Source organism: Crinia signifera, chromosome 5 (assembly GCF_055691185.1).
Source record: "Crinia signifera chromosome 5, ASM5569118v1, whole genome shotgun sequence".
In the NCBI taxonomy this organism is placed as follows: Eukaryota; Metazoa; Chordata; class Amphibia; order Anura; family Myobatrachidae; genus Crinia; species Crinia signifera.
Window position 1 is genome coordinate 162,730,978 of NC_139221.1, and position 22,079 is coordinate 162,753,056.

A 22,079-nucleotide genomic window follows, 5' to 3' on the forward strand; every position below is an offset into this window, starting at 1 on the left:
CAGTATGTAGAGTTTATTATACTACTCCAACTATGTATGCTAGCAAATTCATTATTTATAGACTTCTCTAGTCTTGCTTTCTCTGTGCTTCTGTTCATCAATGTTTGGTTGTGTCTAGTCTGGTGGCCTTGTTTATAAGACATACATATGTTTTTAGGATTTCTTAACTTTCACTACAGAATGACAAAGATGTATTAAATGCCCACAATGTTCATGGACACATTTGTGGATGCTGAATATAGCCTGCTACTGATACAGTTGTTGGACTGAGCGTGTTTCCACTTGCCTTTTTCAGCCTTGAGATGCCATTATGACCCCGAATAGCTGACAGTAATGCAGATCTTTCATTCTCTGGCTCAGCGAACTTCCTGTCTTCTCCATCTGTTGGTGAGCTCTAGTGTAAATATAAAACAGAGTACATCAACATTTCCAACTCCTGGTCATTTAGAAGACCTACAATGAAATGATTAGTGAAGAATACCCTGATGCAGCTTCAGATAACCAGTCTGTAAATTATGAAAAGTTACTTTAAATACACTGTGGCGCAAAACAAATAGAGCTTTCTTATATAAAAAAAAAGGTAATTATTAGCTGGAAAAAATTATTGAATTAATTAATTGAACAAATGAAATAAATATAGGTTATGGAATTCAGTTGTCGTATTTTAAGTTAGAGGAATGAGGACCAGATGTATCAAGCTTCAAAAAGACATTAAGTGGAGAGTGATAAACAACCAGCCAATCAGCTCCTACCTGTCCATTTTCAAACCTGTCCTGTAACATGACAGTAAGGAGCTGATTGATTGGCTATTTATCACTCTCCCTTTAATCACTTTGTGAAGCTGGATACATTTGTCCCTTACTCTCAATTGGATGTGTTCAGTATCCCAGCGTTAGGGATTCCGGCATTAACAATACAGACGCTGGCATCCTGACTACTGTCACAAGACCGGCACCAGAATCCTGACATCCATGAGGTTGCTGGTGCTGGAATCCCAACCGAATACTGAAAGTATGCGGGTAAGATTAGGTAAGGGGGTGGTGTTAGGTGAAGGTGCTAGCTAGGACAGGGTTATGCTGCAGGGGGGAGACTAGGGTTAGGCTGCAGGGAGGGTTAAGGTTAGGCACATTGAAGGTAAGTTTGGCCGCATGGCGGGGGGTTAGGTTTAGGTGGGTGTTTAGGGTTATGCTGTGGGGAGGGAGGGTCTGGGCTAGGGGGAGGCAGGAGGAGCTTAAGTATTTGTGACTTAACACTTTCGGGATTTTCATCCAAGCGGCCGGCGTCAGTATTCTGAAAACCGCCATCCTGACCGCCAGTAATTTCTATTATATGTATTCCATTTTAATACTCAATAACAATCACTAGATAAATTGGTTCTCCAACAATTCAAACGTTTTTATTACGGTTTTTATAGATGAAATAAACTCTCTTGTCCACTGATAAATCCTGATAATGCTCTAGACCAGCAATGGCTTACCTTGATGCTCCAGCTGTTGTTGAACTACACATCCCAGCATGCTCTGCATCAGTTTTGGCATGGCCAAATAGCAAACTGTAGCAAGGCATGCTGGGATGTATAGTTGAACAACAGCTGGAGTGTCAAGGTTAGCCATCAGTGTTCTAGACCCTCTAGTATCTATTAGGTAAACTCATGCATTATATTGAAGAGTGCTCCTCTGCTGTACAATGGATATTAGAAATAGCATGGAAAATCCATAATCTGCATCTCTAAAGATGGTCATGGGCTTTTCCAGTGACTTTATAATCCTTATACTGTATAGTAGGAAGCGAATTATCACATGTGACAAAAAGCCTTTAGCGTTGTCTAATTATTGAGGACTTTTTTAATAATTGACCACACCATTTTATGGAGAAGAAAAGCAAAAAGCCTGCCTCTCAGTCATAAGTCAGGCCAAGCTTCTTCCTGAATTAGTAAAATAGGGTGTTAAATGAATGTTTTATTCCTGACTGGTGTCTTTCTTCTAGGACTGAGGGAAATATCCATCATCCCTATTGGGCCCTTTCCAAATGATGAAATGCTAGCTTCTGCATGTTTTAATGGGCCCATTCATTATAAGGGCCCAAAGGGCTCCTAGTATTCTGCAAACTCTAAAACGGAAACTTTGGAGTTGGCCTGTGGGAACCTATGCCTTTAGTACTAAATCTTCATAATCAATACCAAGGTTCACAAATGCACATTAAAACTTCTGAGTCAGAAGTATTTACTGCTACAGAAGTAGCAGTGATAGAGATTGCAGAGACAACTCATTTTGGATTCGCCATGCCCTCACTGGTGCCATGTTAAATTGCTATCTACCTGGCACCCTGTGATGAATAGGCCCTTAGATAATCATCACCGAAGAATGACCAGGAATGTAAATCTAAAATGTTTTGTAATGAATGCAGTACATGATTTGGATAAGATATTGATAAGTGTTTTACGTTCTCTACCCATGCAACAACAAGATTGATGGGTGCGCTACTATCTGCTGCTGGTACTGGGGTTGTCAGGCCCTGAGAATGTAGGAACAAAGGTGAATGTATGTATAAGCGCAAGCTGTGGGAAAAAAGCTATAATAGAACGGTATCTTTTACAATATATTAATTAATAATAAAAATAGCTGTATTTTAAATTCATGGAATTCCATATAAATAAGAACATAAAATTAGATTGTACAATTAAGATAAATGGACATTCGTTAGCTCAGTTTTTGAACACTTACATAGACATATATTGTATGGATATATTACCAATCGGACATCAATGCAATTGTCTCAGGAAGCTGGGAGGTTAATCCCAGGGAAACGTGTTGAGCTCTATACTGGACATTCACTCCAACCATCACTACAAGGCTTTTATGGACCACGGACAATACCAACCCACTTGCTCCATCTAATCTCCAAACAGTAATTTATCCGGAAGAAATTATCCGAGGCAGCTCCAGACTCATTCCAGTCATCCAGGTTTACCATTACCCTGTCAGAGGAATCCTAATTCCATCTATGGACTCTGTGTTGGGACTTATTGGCCACCTGAGAATCATCTGCTGCTATACTGGGAGACAATTGCATTGATGTCCGATTGGTAATATATCCATACAATATATGTCTATGTAAGTGATGTTCAAAAACTGAGCTAACGAATGTCCATTTATCTTAATTGTACAATCTAATTTTATGTTCTTATTTATATGGAATTCCATGAATTTAAAATACAGCTATTTTTATTATTAATAAATATATTTTAAAAGATACCGTTCTATTATAGCTTTTTTTTCCACAGCCTGGGCTGGTACATACATTCACCTTTCTACCCATGCAACCAATGGTGTACTTAAAATTAGTATTATGTAGCATATGATATAGCAGATATTATTAAACACCTATGACCTATACCAGCGGTTCTCAAACTGTGGGTCCTGACCCCAAAGTGGGTCGCGACCATCTCAGCATGGGGTCGCGACTCCATTTTGCTGACCGTCACACTGATGAATTTCTCAGTCAGTGATACAATCAGTCTGAGAAATCACATTGAATTGGCTGTTACTTCAGAATCCTTGCATTATTTTGTGCCAGCACAATGCTGCCATGCATTTGCCCTTTGCTTACCACAAGTATGTGGTAACCTTCTGGTAACTTGCTGGGGTCCTTTAAATATTATTATTGTCTGATGGGGTCCCAGAGCAAAATAGTTTGATGAACCCTGACCTATACAATCTGGCAATAATCACCAGTTATAATCCCCACAATAAATTCTCTTTACCTGTATTTTGCGAAGCCTCTCTTTTCCTCCCCCAGACTGTATAGCTCCCATTAAGGCACTGTGCAATGAGGTGTTTTGCTGTATCGGCTTCTGGACCACTGGGCGAAAATTTGCTTTTGGTCCGAAACTAATATTGTTGCCAGAACTATCTGGCTCATCTATTACCGTAGAAGGTATAAAATCAATATCATGTTTGTCTTCCTTCTGTGTAACTATTCCAGGTACTGGTGGTGCTTTTATGGGTCCAATTAAGTTGGCCTGTTCTTTTTTTTGAGATTTTTCTTTTACAGCCTTTAAGAAGGCATTGTATGGGATGACAGATGGCGATGGAAGAGGATGGGCGGACTCAGTTGGAGCAGAAGGGTTTATACCAGTAGACTTTACAGAGTTTTCCACTATAGCTACTGTAGTATTTCTCCTTAGACTTTGAGAACCATTGAAAGTCTGTTCCTTAGTAAATGGAGGGTCATTTTTAATATTAATCTGTAGCTGATCATGATCACTAATGCTCTTGGTTATTGTTTCCATTTTGGGATTTCTGTTTATCACTAGGCCATTGCTATTGCCAAGATTTGTTCTCAAATGTGTACTAGTTTCTTGCTTATTGATAGGCTTATTTTCTGCTTTTGGCGCATCTACTGTAAAATTCCTAGGGGTTTTGTATGTGGAGGCCAAAGGAAAATTCCTGTTGATGCAATTTGTCTCCTGTTTGGCCTCTGCAACTTCTACAGATTTTTTATTTAAAGGTTCTGTATACTTGGATATAGCAGATGCAACATATTGGCTTGATGTCCTATTGGATGGTTTTAAAAATGGCAGATCTTTTCGCTCCTTGTTAGTTTGTTCTATGATGAGTCTTTCTTGAGAAACTGTTGGAAGCAGGGCTGGTTTGGTCTGTTGTGATTCTTTAACATTGTCAGGTTGCAGGAAAGGTTTTCCCTTAATTGAGTTTTCTATAATAATCATATTTTCATGCTGACCTTTCACTGCTTTGTTATGTTGTAGTCCAGTAACCCTTTCGTTTAAGACTGGCTTCAAAAATGGCATGTCCTTTTTCACTTTGCTTGTGTTCTCTAAAATAATCATCTGGGGAAGAGCTGCTGGTACTGGCTTGGTCTGCTGTAATCCATTGTCCCTGACATTTATCTTATTGACAGGCAATGGTAGGGTTGAACTTAATGATGAAGGAGAATTTGGTTTGTTCTCTTGATTTGGTTTCTGATTCTTCACAGACATGAACCTCCTAACAGATGACTCCTTTGAGTCTGCAGTTTGTGAATCTATAGAACTTGATCTCCAAAACTCTTTAGCTCTCTCAACAAGTGGCCCTTCTGTTTCATTTTTTACATTTTCTTGTTCCTCTTTCTCAAAAGAAGACTGAGGACTTATTAGATTTCCCAGATCATCTATCTTGATGGCACTAGCTGTAAGGGAAACATTTCTGTCATATTTTTTAACATCTGGTTTTGGTGGAATAACTGTAAATGTGGTCATACCCACTTTTGGTTCATATGTCTGTTGTCGCCACAGAGTTGGTTTAGCGGGCTCCATTGCTTTATTCATGTTGTGTTGTGCACTCCGACTGTCTTTGATTTCCTCTTTCTGTTTATGGTCAGGAATTATGTATGCTTTGTCTTTAATTGGTCTTACTTGATTAGATGCTTTGATAATGGGAGCTGACATGGATTGAGGTGGCAATGGATATTTCTTTATATCATTTTGCTTATAGAATGCATTGGTGCTGTAATCATGTTTAGATGTACCTGATCTGAATTTATTTGTAGACCATTCAGAACTGTCCACACTGGATTTTTCTATGTTTAAACCAGGTGGGAGAGTGTTATTGTATGTTACATTTGTTTTCCTTACTACACTTTCTTCATCCGTAGAGACACAATTATTCTCTGTGTTGCTCACAGCAGGGGTTTGTTGGATCGCATTGTATTCCTTTGCAGGTGGAATGATGTGTGATTTTAAACTGTAGTTGGTAATCTCAGGAACCTCATCTATAATGGTGACAGGAACAGAAGCACCATGTTCTCTGGAGTCTTGATATGGATTGGTTTCTTCGCTTTCATTACTTGACTGAGAGCTGATAAGATTGCTGTCATCATTGTCTCCATCATCTAGATCTGTAAAATAAACATTGACTCTTATACAGGCATCTTATCTGCAGCTAAGTGACATCTGATATGTTCATAAGACTCATTATATATTTATAGCAAAACTCTACAGCAAAGCACAATACACCAAGTCATAGAAATGTGTGGCCAAATACTTGTAGCATTATGAAGGGTTCATCTAATGATATCCAAATTACTGTAGCTCTCAGTGTAATGGGCAGAACCGATGGTGTAATGGTTAGCATTACTGCCTTACAGCACTGAGGTCATGGGTTTTATTCCCACCATGTCCCTAACTGTGGGGTGTTTGTATATTATCCCTGTGCTTGCGTGGGTTTTCTCTGGGTGCTCCGGTTTCCTCCCCAAATCCAAAAATATACTGGTAGGTTAATTGTCCCCAAACAAAATTAACCCATAGAATTAATGTGTGTGAGTAAGGGACTGATATTCTCTGTAAAGCGCTATGTAATATGTATGCACTATATAAATAACTGGTAATAAATAATAATAAATAGGACTCAGTCAGCAAAGGAGGAGGGAGGATCATTTACATTATGCTGCATTGTACTTAGAAAAAAAGGAATCAACATAATACTGTATATATGAAATATTTATTCTGACAGCTCTTTCCTTTTTAGTGGTGTACCTCTTCCTACAGTGCGCTACATTTTTACTGTTATATTATACATTGCAAAATAATAATGTGACTAAACTAAACAGCACTGCTAATAAAGTAATTTAGAGTAAGTGGGTGTAGAATTTTCCTTAAGAAATACTAACCATAAGTCTGTTCAGTGTTTAGTTGTGCCAAACACAAGGAATGTGAATGCCAAGCATAATCCCTCAGGAAACATTTCAAACACATTTTTGCACCCTTGGGTGCCTTGGGGTATGTGCCCTGAATTGGTGGTCCACGACCATTCAAATTATTAATGGTTAAAGTAATGAGCAAATCCAGTGTTTGTGGCTTGCAATCATAACATATGTAAACAAATAAAAGCAAATCTGTCAGGAATGGTGTGTTAGGTGAATCCGAGTCGTGAGCTGTGGGGTCGGTGCTACTTTCAAATAATAACCGACCTGGACTGGTATGAAAGTCCTTTTCATGGGTTTATTAACAACTAGGTGATTCATTGCGCCCTACGGGCGCTCTTCACACCGTCGTAAGGGGCTGCGCTCCCTTAATTTGTGAACGTTTGTATTGTGAGAAATATGGTTAGAATTGTATGAAAGATTGCAACTTTTGGTGAAATGTGTTAAATAGAGAGCATATGATGTGGAAGGGGGTGTGTATTGTTTTGTTAAATTAAAAAGCGGTTACAGAGAAAGATGTACATTGATAGTGTGGATGGTACAGTGACATTTGTGGGTGTGTGTGGGGGGGGGCTGTGTGTGCATGTTGTTTAGGTGTGTGTGTGTGCAATAGTATAGTAGGGTGTTTTTGAGTCAGCGGCTCCCCACTGGCGGAGGTCACGACACAGGAAAACAGGAGGCTGGGTAATGATAGGGGTGTGTGGGAATAAGGGGGACTAAAGAGGAGGGTGGGAGATACTGTGCAGCTTCTGCCAGTGGGTGAGGGTCCAGCGTGGCAGTACAGGATGGTGGCCCTGAGTCAGTGTCTCCTCCTACTGGGTGGGAGTTAGGGTGCATGAGAGCAGGAGGCTGGGCTATGAGGCATGATATGGGCATGTGGGCAAAACAGCGTCAGCGACTCCCCAGTGATGGAAGTTACGGTTCAGGAGAGCAGGAAGCTGGGTAGTGATAGGGGTGTGTGAGTATACGGGGGACTAAAGAGGGGCTTAGGGGTGCCGTGAATTGCGGGAGGGGCACGGGGGTGCCATGAATCAAGGGAGGGAGGGGGCGCAGGTGTCCGCGAATCGCGGGAGAGGGCGGGGGTCCGCAAAGCGCGGGAGGGGGCATGAGGGGGGGTAGCGAATTGCGGGAGGGGGGTGCGCGGGGGTGACTTGAATCGTGGGAGGGGGGCGTGAATCGCGGGAGGGGGGGTGCGCGGGGGGGTCCGCGATTTGCGGGAGGGGGGGCACGGGGCGCGATGAATCAACCTAGTTGGTTATATATTCTTGTAGAAGGATGGTAGGATGTTGCGGTCATTCAGAATACATTCACATAAACAGTAATAGTAGCAGTAAAAGATCTGACTTAAAGCACCTACAGTAAAACAGAACAGGTGTTATATATTATACAAAGAATTGGTTGATGATGTCTAGGTTGACGTGCACATAGTTGTCACTGGAAAAAAATTGCCACAAGAAAAAATCAACACAGAAAGGTCAACACATGTAAATGTTGACATAAGTGTGACACCTCATTGGTGTCCATGTCGACACATGAGAATGAATATGAAAACATTCAAAAAAAGAAAAATAAATCTTTAAAAACTCATGTCAACCTTTTTCATTGTCGCCCATAGCCGTGTCAGTGTTTTGCATGTGCCATTTAATCCTGGGGTTGCCGTGAATCACGCGCCGGGGGGGGGGAGGGAGGAGGTGAGGGGTGTCCGTGAATCACGGGAGGAGGGGTCGTGGGTGGATGCCGTGAATTGCGGGAGGGGGGGTCGCGGGGGGTGTGGTTGCCGCGAATTGTGGGTGGGGGGGCGCGGGGGGTTGCAGTGAATCATGGGAGGGTGGGTCACAGGGGCGGGGGGTTGCCGCAATGACAGGAGGGGGGGTCGGGGGGGGAATCACGGTAGGGGGGTACCACGAACCGTGGGAGGGGGGGCCCGGGGGGTTGGCGCGAATCGTGGGAGGGGGGTTGCAGGGTGCCGCGAATCGCAGGAGGGGGGGTGTCACGGGGGCCGCGAATCGCGGGAGTCGCTGGGGTGCCCCGAATTGTGGGGGGTGTGCTGCGAATCGCGGGAGGGTGCAGCAAATCCCCACAAGAAAAAATCAACACAGAAAGGTCAACACATGTAAATGTTGACATAAGTGTGGCACTTCATTGGTGTCCATGTCGACACATGAGAATGAATATGAAAACATTCAAAAAGTCACCGGAGGGGGGGTCTTGGGGGCTGGGGGTGCCACAAATTGCGGTAGGGGGAGTTCGCGGGGGCGGGGGAGCGCGTGAATCATGGGAGGGGCCCCGCGAATCCCGGGAGGGGGGTCGTGGGGCCAGGGGGTTGCCGCGAATAATCACGGGAGGGGGGGTCAGGGGGGGTGCCGCGAATCACGGGAGGGTTGCGGGGGGGGGGATGGGCGCAGGGGGTTGCAGTGAATCGCAGAAGGGGGGGATGCGGGGGGTGGGGTGCCCCGAATCGCCGGAGGGGGTGTCGTGGGGGCTGGGGTTGCCGCAAATCGTGGGGGGTGCCGCGAATTGCGGTAGGGGGAGCTCGCGGGGGCGGGGGAGCGCGCGAATCGTGGGAGGGGCCCCGCGAATCCCGGGAGGGGGGTCATGGGGCCGGGGGGTTGCCGTGAATCACGGGAGGGGGGGTCAGGGGGGGTGCCGCGAATCACGGGAGGGTTGCGGGGGGGATGGGCGCGGGGGGTTGCAGTGAATTGCAGAAGGGGGGGATGCGGGGGTGGGGTGCCCCGAATCGCCGGAGGGGGGGTCGTGGGGGCTGGGGTTGCCGCAAATCGTGGGGGGGGGGGTGCCGCGAATTGCGGTAGGGGGAGTTCGCGGGGGCGGGGGAGCGCGCGAATCGTGGGAGGGGCCCCGCGAATCCCGGGAGGGGGGGCGCTCACCTGGTGTGTCTGGTGAGTAGCTGTGTCTTTGCTGGGTAACATGGGGAGGCAGAGGGTGTTTGGCATTGTGCATACATCCCAACATGACCCATGCCAGGAGGGACACAATGCTCTGCCGCTGGACTTTCTTCCTAATGTATGATTACCTCCATCTGTGTTGAACAGGTTAATTGATAGGAAAGGTGCTTCAACACAGGTGATGGCAATCATACATTAAAAGGAAAGTGCAGGAGCAGAGCAATGTGTCCCTCCTATGACTGTGGGCTCACTGGGCTGGTTCTCTGTCATGTGAGTCAGAGGCTCCACCCAGCGTTAGAGGGTCAGACACACTTTGAGTGACAGATGTAGCCAAATATATAAGAGATAATTTAGCAATCAGGCAAGACTGAGACAGCTCCCAAAGGCCAACAGGCTGGAGTGCTCATAAGGTCACTGGTAGTGAGGCCAAGTCTGGAACAGAGATCCGGAAGGAGCAAGATGACGTGGCTATCAGGCAGAAAGCAGCAATACACACTAAGCAGATGCTGCAGAAAACCAGATCACTGGCAGAGAATCAGCTGTTGGGTAAACTGTGATACAAAGTACCTAACTGACTAGAACATAGCACTTGGAAAGATGATGTACTAGCAGCTACTGCTTGAGGAGAGGTCAAGAAATACCCCCTGATGCTCCCTGATTGGCTAGAGGCAGCAACAGCAGCAGAAGGAAACAAATAAGTAATCTGCCCAAAACAAAGATGGCGGCTGCAGCACTTCGGGTTTTCAAACGGACGCCCATCTGAGTCCAGAGATCCCTGACGGCCTGCCAGCCACTCCTGCCAGTTGCCAGTACCCGATGCCCCCACTAGAAGGCCTTCGCCAGAGTGCAAGGACTGGTACAGTAAGTGTGGGCGTTCCTGCTGTCCGGACCGTGACAAAATCCTGTCAATCACCACATAATGGAACCTACATATGACATATAAACACAATTTACCTAATTTTATATTTTCTCAATGTGAAACGTTTGGCCTAGGGGTGCCCTGATTCAAAAAATTTGGTGCACTACTGGCCTAATCTGTCATATTTTCAGACCTTTATACATCTGGCTACTCTTCCCAGTGATATGATATCTAATGCCTGATGATGTCAAATATGCCTCAAGTTTAGGCCATGTCATAAAGCTATTGCATACTGTGAGGCTTGCTTTTTCTCTTACACTCCTAGAAAACAGATGGTTACCACCCTCAAACGTTGGCTTTCTGTCAATCAACTTACATACGGCCGATGGGAAACATCAACTGCTCGAGTAGGTCTATAGCGATGCAGACTGACTATACCAGTGGCAATGCAGATGCCATGGTTTTGCAGGCTAGGATTTGTAGCTGATATCAGACACATACCCTAAAAACCACTTCCCACTAAAAAAATGTTGACACTCCCGAACAGTCACTTCCTGTCAATCACTTTGTGGAGGCATCCTCATTGTGTGCAGCTGCATTCTACTACATGGCCCTCATTAGCGATGTGCTCAGTACATGTGCAGAGGAAGGCAGAGGTACCAATGGAAGTGCGCATAGTTCATTGTTTGATGCATACACACTCCTATAAGGGAGACAAACTGTAAAGTTAAGATAAAATAAGACATAGCTTCTATGTCACAATTGAAGGATTAGATGGAGTCCTGTGGGTTTCAGTAACTGCAGACGAACCAGAAGTAGAAGGGTTAAAATGGGCTGGTTTAGTGAATAATGTTTTCATCAATGGGGATAAACAAAGAGGCACTCAAATACTTATTTGAGAGTAAATGAGGGGTTAATTTAAATATGAGGCAAAAAGTTCTTGCGTGGACAATTGAAGAAGATGACGAAATACTGTAAGAAGACAAGGGCTGGCGAGAAAGACAATTGGATCCAATAGTTGAAGAACGGAGAAGACTTAAAGATGAATTGAAGCTGAAGACTCTGGAAATGGAACTGAGAGCTATCAGCTTAACTGGACCAGCAGGAGCGGACCGGTTTGGACTAAGTCGACTGCACATGGAGCTGGATTCCTGCCATGGAGGACGGATAGCTGGACTGAGGACTAGCAGCAGGCACTGAATTAGTCAGGAGTTCTACCAAAGGTACAGCAAGCTCAGAAGACTTTTTGCACTGACATGGCTTTGCCTATGCAGCTTCTCTAAGTACCCAGGGAGTGGCTGCCATTAGCTTAGAAGTCAGGGAGACAGGAAGGACTCCTAACCTGGCCAGAACAGCCTTCTGCCCACATCAAAGATGGGAGACCAGCGCCGCCTGGGACTTCTCCTCCTCCTGACAGCGCGCCCTGCTCCACATGCTGCCAGACTCTGCCTGCCACCCCTGTCACCTAATGCCAGCCCCTGTGACCAGCTGCACACAAAATCTGTTTTATGGTGTTAACAGCTGTTAATTCTATCCATCTATTTGCCCAAAATGGAATTAGTAAGTCAGTCATACAGATGAAATGCAGTCAAAATACGAATCGATATTCTGACAGGAACCCGACAGCTAGATTCATGACAAATCCAGGAGGTAAATAATGGGGGTTGGGGGTAGGGTAAAGCACGAAGCAGATGGTTAGGCTGTGGAAGAAGGCAGTTAGAGTTAGGCTGTGTGTGTGTGTGTGTGTGTGTGTGTGGTTTAGGATTAGGCTGTGGGATGGGTGGGTTAAGGTAAGAATAATGGGTACTGTAAAAATACATATCGGGATGTGTCTGGATCCCGATAGCTGGTATTTCATACCTAACCCATACAGATTTATCCATAAAAAAGTTGCAAGACAGTTTTATAACTTGTTTTATAAGAACATAGACACACTCAGATGGAATTTCTGAGTACCCAGGCTCACACTGGCCTAGTTACATAGGAGAAACCCCAGGTGGTCCCCGCTGCCTGGGGCCGCACATCCTGGCATTCTCTACTAGTTAGGCACATACTAATAAGAGCTGGCCACAATCCCTCTGGAAACTGACCACACCCCTACCACTGCATTCCCTGGGTGGGCCCTATCCTATCCCCATCCATTCTGTAGCCCATAACATTGCTGCTGATGGGCCACACATGGTGGGTGACTTACTATCAGGGGCACTCCTCCTCATGCAGTAACTATTCAGTGGGGATTTAAAAAATTAATGATATGTCATAACATTGTTAAAAAGTACATACAGTATATATCCATACAAAAACTGTAACTCTGAAAAGTATTAATTTAGTTTAGGTAGCCCATGCTAACCCTCAGATGGTGGCTGTACTGCTCCCAATTGTGTGGGGGAGAGGCAAGCCCTTCCCCCTGTTCCAAAAACTATGGATGAATGTTTGAACAACTTTTTGTGCTGAGGAAGAGTTCAGCTTAAGGCCAGAGAAGAAAAAGAGCAATAAAAGTTTAGTTCTCAAGAAAGAGGAAGAAGTATAGAGGTAAGGAAAAATGTATAATAAAAAAAATAAGGCAGGAAGGCTTTGCACAAAATCAAACAGTCTGGTTAATGTAGACCTTATATGCCATCAGAACGACGGTATGTGTGTGGGGATCAATTTGTCACTATAGGGGGAAAGTTAGTAGGTCTGGGGGATTGTGGCAGACCTGATATAAAATATACATATAATATATATATATATATATATATATATATATAAAAAAAATTTTTAAACGATACCATTTGGAAATCCCCCTGGGCCAGCTGCTGGGGAAAGGGGGGGGGGGGGTATTACTCCTTGTGCATCACACGGCACATAGTATTTACTATTATGATTTTTCCAGAGGGCCCTTTCAGTATTCTTAGCATTGTGTACCAGGATGTTCCCGATTTACTATTACTATTATTAACTGCGACTCTTCTTGTTTCTGCTGAAGAATGTGGACTACGCTCCATGTAAATTAGCTGCATGAGCGACACTTTCCATCATGCTGCGGACTTAGTTGTGGTTTCTGTCCTCCACACTTACTGTACCTTGCTCTTTTCTTATCATTTTATTTTAAGTAAAGACAACTAAAGCAAATAAATTAGAGGTCTGTTCATAAAAGACAGTTAGACATACAGTTGCCTACAGTATATATCAATCCCCACATGCAGTGGTGGCCGTTGTCAGCTATTACAGGCTATGGCCTTACAGTGGATCAAATCATGGTAGTTTCCCCAGGAAAGGCATGGGTAAGATATTTTTTAGACAAGGAATAGACCAAAGTACTTAGGCGCTTATCTAGTTTTGTTCTTTGAAAAAAAATTATTTAAAAAGTGGGACGTTTAACCCCTTCAGTGGTGTTTTTTTTTTTGGGGGGGGAGCGCTCCCCACTGGGCGAGTTTTTTATGGGGAGCAGTCCCTTAAAAAAAACACCACTGCCTCCCTGGGTCCGGGCAGCGCCGCTGCACTGTCAATCAGCGGCTGCCCGGACCTGCGCCCGCCACGCAGCGTCCCTGTCCCCGGCAGCCGACTTGTCATAAGCCGTCGCCGGGGACTTCATACAAAACCTGGAGGGGAGAGGGGAGGAGGAGGGAGCCGGAGGCGCCATAGAGGGGAGGGAGCCGGGCAGCGCTGAAGCTGCCTGAGTTCAGTGATTGAACTCAGCAGCGCTGCCCGGCTGTTAACAGTGGCAATCCCGAGAATTTTCCGGGCTTGCCAGAATGGGCACTGAGGCACAGCCCGGAAAATTCTCGGGATTGCCACTGAAGGGTTAAATAATATTCAATACAGCTGCGGGGTTCTGGCAGACTGGTGTCTCCACGCCCAATAATTTTAACTCTGCTCTGTTCACCCTAGGTGAACAGGACAGAGTAAACTAAGATATAGGACAAAGATGGAAGCACTGCACTCATTTCTTATACAAAAAAAAAAAAACTAGTACCATTGGCTGATACACATGTACCAATATATAAAAGATGTTTTATTAAATAAGCAATGCTAATAAATAAACATATAATAATGATGTATATATATATAGTTCTGAGGTGGCCACCTATCAGTTTATAAAAATTATATTAAACGTACATATATCAATTTCATATATTACAAGCAAAAAATAAATATATAAATTAACAATAATGTAAATAAAATAGAATGTCTCAGTATCTAAACATTACTTTGTTTCCAATATAATGTGCCCTCTGCACAAAAATGTCATTCCACTGTGACTATGTGTTACTTGCCAGTCAGCTGAATGAATACTGAATCCTGTACTGTGCAGCTGGTGTCCGCTGTGGTGGCGGGATTCGACACTCCACATCAGGGGTCCAAATAAACAGAGCTGGCAGGGTGTAGGCAGGCAAGTGTACTGGGGGTCAGGGCGGTGTCTCACACCCGCCGCATAACAAGATGATGGTGTCCCCGGTAGACAGGACACAGCGTCTCTCACCCGCCGTGTCACGATACATGTGCTGCTGCACTGGTACGGTAGATGGTGAGTGTAACTTGCCAGAGACAGGTGCTGCTGACGGATTGCGAGAGGCTGTGTCCTTTACCTGCGGTGTGATGATCTCTCCCTTTACTCCAGGTATAAGCAAGTGGACTTCGCTTCCAGCGACTGATTATTACAGGTGTCCCAATAAATGTGATGTCTAAGGTTTGTCAGCAATGCAATAAATGGCAGTAGATTATAGCACAGGTATCAGTAATTGACCAGGAAGTCAAACAAAGCTGCATAAATTCTTTAAATAATTCCTCTATCATGTTTCACTCAAAGGGAGATTTTTCAAAGAGAAAAATTTGAAAAAGAACCCTGTAAGTGAAACATGATAGAGGACTACTTTAAAGAATTTATGCAGCTTTGTTTGACAATTACTGTTCCCTGTGCTATCATCTACTGCTATTTATTGCATTGCTGATTAACCTTAAACACCACATTTATTGGAACACCTGCAATAATCAGCTGCTGGAAGCGAAGTCCACTTGCTTATACCTGGAGTAAAGGGAGAGATCATCACACCGTGGGTTAAGGACACAGCCTCTCTCAAACCATCAGCAGCACTTGTCTCTGGCATGGTACACTCACCATCTACGGTATCTGTGCAGCAGCACATGTATCGTGACACGGCGGGTGAGAGATGTCCCAAAAAAACATGACTGTCCCGCGAAAAATGGCACAGTTGGGAGGTATGGTGTAATAGAAAATAGGGTGAGCGTGGTGGAGAGAATGATTTAGGGATTCTCTCTACGATCCATCTCTCTCTCTGTGATCCCTCTTTTTCCCCTCTCTGTGATCTCTCCTTATCTGCAATCCCCCCTCTTTCTGCGACCCCCCTCCAGTCTCCATAATCCCCCTCTCTCTATGATCCCTCTCTCTTTGCAATCCCTCTCAGCGATCCCTCTATCTCTTTCTATTACTGCAATCCCTCTCTCCCTCTGCAATCCTTCTCCCTCGCTCTGTGAACACCCTCTCTCTGTGATCCCCCCCTCTCTCTCTCTGCAATCCCCCCACTCTCTCTCTGCGATCCGTCTTTCCCTCTGTGCGATCCTCCTCTCTCTCTCTCTGCGATCCCCCTCTCTCTGCGATCCCCCTCTCTCTCTTGCTCTGTCTTTGATCCCTCGCTCTCTCTGCGATTCCTCTCTCTATCTGCGATTACCCCCTCTCTCTCTCTGCGATTACCCCCTCTATCTCTCTCTTTCACTCTGCAATGTTGTTTTTTCTAGGGGGCCGCCTGAGACTTAAATCTGGCACTGACCATAATGCTCACCCCTGTAGCCAGCCTGCACCTGTTCCACCTCTATTACGCCCGACCCTGTTTTTGCTGTCACATTTTCCCCCTATTCCTCCTCCCACGTCTCCTCCCATTCCTCCTCTCACATCTCCCCCTATTCCCCCTCTCACATCTCCCCCTATTCCCCCTCTCACATCTCCTCCTATTCCCCCTCTCACATCTCCCCCTATTCCTCCTCTCACATCTCCCCCTATTACCCCTCTCACATCTCCCCCTATTACCCCTCTCACATCTCCCCTTATTCCTCCACTCATATCTACCCAGGCAGGAGTATATGCCAGGAGCAAGATGCTGAGGCCATGTGGGCCTGTGTGCTTTTAATGGTAGGGACAATTTTTAGGCCCAGCCCTATAATGTGCGGTACAAAGCAGGAGAGGGCTACTACTTTTGAGAAGGGGCTTCCCTACCTTCCTTCCTCCTACATGGCCCACAGAAGGCTTCACCCCCTTTATTGGCCCCACCCATTTTGTAGGACTGCATTCCCAGATTTCCCGGGCTGGTTTTACATCCCAATCCACCCTTGGTTACCAGCCTGTATCACTGAGGCACTGAGCATGTCTAAATAACCAATACTTTCTATCACTACAATAATTAATATGTTCCCAACATTAATGAGGCTCCTGAAACCGTAAAAAAAAGATAACATTTCCATTTAAATTTTAAGAGGATAAAAAAGTTGGACATATAATAATAGTACTCATTACACATTTTGAATCCAGGGATAGTTATAACTAGTTTGCTACCTGAGGCAACAAATACAATTCCACCCTATACCATAAGTTTGCATCGGTGGGATACATGGATGCTATTTTAAGTCAGTGTTAAATGTCTAATAAATAATAAAATACAACCATTGATTTAGATGTTTGAAGAGGTTATATTATTTAATACATTTTCTTGCTACCCTAAACCTTGGCATACAATGTAATACATAATTCCTGTCGAAGGGAAAAAAGTCACTTTTAATTAATTAATTAATTAATTAATATTAATATTATTTAGGGCCATACATCTACAGCCTGATCCACAAACAGGGCTGGATTAAAGCAGGGGCAAAAGGGGTCAGTACCCCCTGGGCGCCCCTCTAACTAGGGGCCCCCTGTGGTTGGCATGTATTTTATTGGGGTAGTGCTGCAGCTTCACCTATCTGCCAATGTGACAATGATTAATGGTGCTGAGCATAGGGTGCCAAGGAACACTGACTGCATAAGTGTGCAGTGCATTACTGGGAGTTGACTAAGTCCCATGACACTTTGCACAAGAGGGCACAGGCTGAGAGGTTTGTGCTGAGCTCAGATTGGTGGAGCTCATGACATGCTTCTCAGGCCCATGGAGGAGAGTAGCAGCAGCCTAGTCATGGGAGGGTTTTTAATCAGAGGCAGCACTGGGACTGTGAGGTCTCCTACACAGTAAGGTGCAGAGGGACAAACACAGGCTTTTCATGTGGTATGTATGTATGTATATTATTATTAATCCCCCCCCCCTCTGCAGTTACCCATTGACTTTGTGTTTTGAAAGTGTAATATTCTCCTATGCAGTTTGTGGCCAGTAATGACAAATGCCCCGGGCCCCCCGAAGGCTTAATCCGGAACTGTCCACAAACAATGATAATAAGCAACAAATCAGTGTGTGGGGGGGGGGGATTAAGGATTTTCAACATATTGGAATTTGCAGATTAGCAGGCCCTCATGTTGGGATAACAGTGGTGCACACTGGGGGGGGGGGGGGAGGGTGTTCTGGTTGCCCAGAAACCCCCCTGACAGGCCAAGTAATTTTATTAATTGGGCAGCCACGTCCAGTCGCTGCAGCTTTCATGTGCCCGCGGCTGCTTATTGCATGCTGTTCCCCTTCAGCGCTGGAGTGCCTGGCTGCTCCTCAGCGCTGAATGAGAACAGCAGGCAATGAGCAGCTGTGGGCACATAGAAGCAGCAGCCGCTGAATGTCAGGAATGGCGGCAGGAGTTCTGCAGGGAGGGGGGTCGCACGCAGGGTCCTGGAGCACTGTGCATGCTCCCTGATGCTTACCAGAGGCGGAACTACCAGAACAGATTCTTCTGGTGGCCTGGAGGAGAGGACGGGACCCGCTGCCGCCGGAGCCGAGAACAGGACCTGCTCTGCCACTGGACAGCAGCCGCAGAGGAGTTTGGACTCCAGGGTTATTCAGCAGCAGGAGGAAGAGGCAAAGGCAGAGCAGTGGTGGGGATGTGCCAGGCCGTCTACTGACCGACGCTGAGGGTGAGTCCAGTTTATGAACTGTGTGTGTGTGTATTGGATCACAATGTGTATGGGGTCAGTGTGTGTATTGGGGCACAGTGCATGTGTTTGTCGCACAGTGTTTTACATATATATATATATATATATATATATATATATATATATGTGTCTCGTAGGAAGGAACAGACAGCGGCAATCCAAGGGTTTTCAACAGCGTGTATTAAAGCAAACCAACGTTTCGGGGGTATCATTCACCCCTTTATCAAGGTTTAAGTGCAGTAACCTTTTGGGTTTTTTGCCACATTTTCATATGCAGTAAAGCCCACTGCCGGGGCTTCGCTGCGGGGGGGGGGGGGTTACACCTCTATGGTCTTCCTTTTGCGACCCATGCCGATACGCGCCGACCCCCTCACCTCTGTCCAAGCAGCATCCTGCTGTGCTGCCCGGACCAGTGACCCTCTCCTCCCTGTACTTCTTCCGGGTGCAGGGAGGAGGAGGCAGAGCCCGTCAGCGGCAGCCCCTGCAGACGTCTGAGCAGGGGGTTGCCGGGAACAGCAGGCAGATGAGAGCCGCAGAGACCAGCTCACCCCCTGCCTGCTGCTTCGCAAAGGGCAGCTCTTATTGCTTAGAGCTGCCCTTTACGATACTAATTGCATTTGTTAATACATATGCAATTAGTATTATTGCTATGTTTGGCGAGACAATACTGCTTGGTACATCCCACCCCATATGTTTATTGGGAATACATCCGAAATCCTGGCGTTCAAAATCCAGACGCTGGAATCCCGACCGCCTAAATCACGACAAGGGGAGGACGTGGATCACCCCCCCCTCCTTGCGGGCTCGCTGCGCCCTTTTATAATATTTTAGATTTTCAACTGTTGCTAGGGGTAAATTACTAAAATGGGAGTTCCTTTGAAGATGGGAAGATGCCCAGAACAACCATCAAATTCTACTTACCGTATATACTCGAGTATAAGTTGACCCGAATATAAGCCGAGGCACCTAATTTTACAACAAAAAAACTGGGAAAACTAATTGACTCAAGTGGGACCCTCACTCGAGTATAAGCCGAGGGGGGGTTTTCAGCATAAAAACTGTTCTGAAAAAGTAGGCTTATACTTGAGTATATATGGTATTTATTTAGCACCTTCACAGCTGTTGTGAAACTACAAGTAAGTAAGTAAGTTTAATTTATATAGCGCACTTTCTCCAACAGGACTCAAGGTGCTTCCCATCATGCCTTGCCACAGCTTTGCTATAGGAAATGCTAACACTATGGCAAGACATGCTGGGATATATAGTTTCACAATAGCTGGAGGGCCACAGTTTGAACATGCTGGCCGTGCTGCTTGATGGACTATAGCTGGGCTGATCCTGGGAGCTAGCAGAGGAGTCAGCACGGAGGTTGCGGAGCTGTTGGACACTGAAAAGTGAGACATTGTCACTGCACCCTGCTGGGGCTGCAAACTCCGATTACCCCTTTTATTGGTAGGAGAAGCCTTGGCTCTCCAAGTGGCAACTGCACAGGAGAAGTCATCTTAGAGACTCCAGCATGAGGGGTGAGCTTACGGTTTTCTCAATCCTGTGCAGCCAGCACTATGTCCTGATTGGGGAGGCCCTGACCGGGGACCCGTTGCAGCAGCCGCTGTTGAAGAGGATTTCCCAGAGCTAAGGAGTAAGTTCTGCAGAGGTCCTCTGATCTGCAGGTAATGGTCTGGCTGCTTAGGGGGGTTGTAGACCAATTTTTGTTGCGTGTCTTTTGCGCACAGCACAGTACCACTAAGACATTTTTTTCTACTTGCACCACTGAGTAATGTATAATATACAGTATGGGCAGATTTAGCACCATGGTAATATACAGCTGTTTGCACTTCCATTTCTTATCTGTAACATTCTGTTACAGCATGTAAAGGCAAAATGCTCCTATCTGACCCTGTATAGAATCGCCCTCATACAGTTTAATATAAACATTTACTGCACAATATCTGTAATGTAAATTTAAAAAAAATATCTATTGATTTAAAAGTGGGAGGAAATATTACCAATGTCTCAATGAGCCTTATTCTAGTTCAGTCTTCCTGACAAAATCCTTCTTAGATGGACAAAACCATGTGCACTGCAGGGGGTCAGATATAACGGGGGAAATTTACTAATATGAAAAACCTAGTTTTTCGTATTAGTATTTTCCCTACGACTGCATACGACTGTTTCAGTCGTATGCAAAGTCGTGTTCCGGAGGGGGATTTACAAAGCAGTCATATACGACTGCTTTGTAACCCTCCGATGTCGTAGGAATTCGTATTAGCAGCCGTATATACGGCTGCTAATACAAATTATTTGTAGGCAGTCTGCACGGATCAGTCAGATCCGTGCAGGCTGCAAGGTGTAAAAAAAAATTAAATAAATAAATAAAAAAAATAAAAAACCGGCGTGGGGTCCCCCCCACAGCCGAAACCAGCACCAGGCTGACAGAGCCTGGAGCCGGTAATTAAAAATCAGGGAACCCGACAAATAGGGGTTCCCCGATTTTTAACAACCAGCCCCAGGCTCCTGCTCTGGGGCTGGTTCCCAAAATACGGGGGACAAAATGAGTAGGGGTCCCCCGTATTTTAAGAACCAGCCCCAGGCAAAACCAGCCAGCAGGGTAATGCCACAGCCGGGGGGAGACTTTTTATGCAAGTCCCCCCGGCCAAAGCATTAACCCTACCGACCAGTCAGCCTGGCCAGGGGCCCTGGGGGAGTGGGGACCCCCCAATAAAGGGGTCCCCCCCTCCAGGACTTACCTGACCAGGCTGAAGCCTGGTGCTGTCCTCGATGCCCCTGGGTGTGGGCATCGAGCTGATAGCGGTGTTAAAAATAGAACAAACTATTGGGGAAGGTTCCCGGAGACCTTACAATATTCTTGCCATTCATCAGCGGTCAATTCCTTTTCTAGAATTGATTTGGCCCTGGTAACTGATGAGGTAATTCCCTATATCCAGGATATCGCTTATTTGGCAAGGGGCATCTCTGATCACTCTCCCCTCCTCCTCAAATTAATAATAGGTGGGAACAAAGGATTCTCTTATTGGAAACTTAATACATTTTGGCTAACGCAGCTTGATGCGGGGGGTAAATTTGAGGCGTCATGGAAGGACTTCTTTGAGTTAAATGATAACTCCGCCACAAAAGGGGTGATCTGGGACACATTTAAAGCGTATATTAGAGGAACATTAATTAGGGAGATAGCGGGCCTAAAAAAATCTTATAAGAAACAGGAGAAGGACCTAGAATTAAAATGTAATAATCTCGAAAGCGGATATCTCCTGACCCTAAATGAGGAAAATAGAATCAGATGGAGTCAAGCGCAAGATGAATGGAAGAAGTGCCTACTAGAGAAAGAACACTATAGGCAGTTATATGCAGGGCACCGCAGATATATGGAAGGCGATAGGCCGGGGAGTTTTTTGTCTAATATAGTTCGCCAGGATAATAACACTAATGTAATATCTGTAATTAGGACAGTGGACGGGCGAACACTCCACTACACCCCAGATATAGCGGAAGAGTTCAGTCAATTCTATGATAAAATATACCAGTCACAGCAAAGTTACCC

The 22,079-nt window shown here is 45.3% G+C and overlaps 1 protein-coding gene across 5 annotated transcripts in view; it reads right to left on the bottom strand.

Annotated features, from left to right (window-relative positions):
* The window catches only part of COBL (cordon-bleu WH2 repeat protein), a 482,604-nt gene that overhangs the window by 23,667 nt on the left and 436,858 nt on the right, over positions 1-22,079 (bottom strand). For 4 of the 5 annotated variants that reach the window (XM_083188208.1, XM_083188209.1, XM_083188207.1 and 1 more), the window contains 2 exons: positions 3,764-5,895; positions 287-394 (listed from right to left, as the gene is read on the bottom strand). In XM_083188208.1, the coding sequence (XP_083044334.1) occupies positions 287-394; positions 3,764-5,895 (2,240 nt within the window). Of the gene's footprint in view, positions 1-286; positions 395-3,363; positions 3,391-3,708; positions 5,896-22,079 lie in introns of those variants that run through there. The other variant, XM_083188211.1, reaches the window with a different exon arrangement.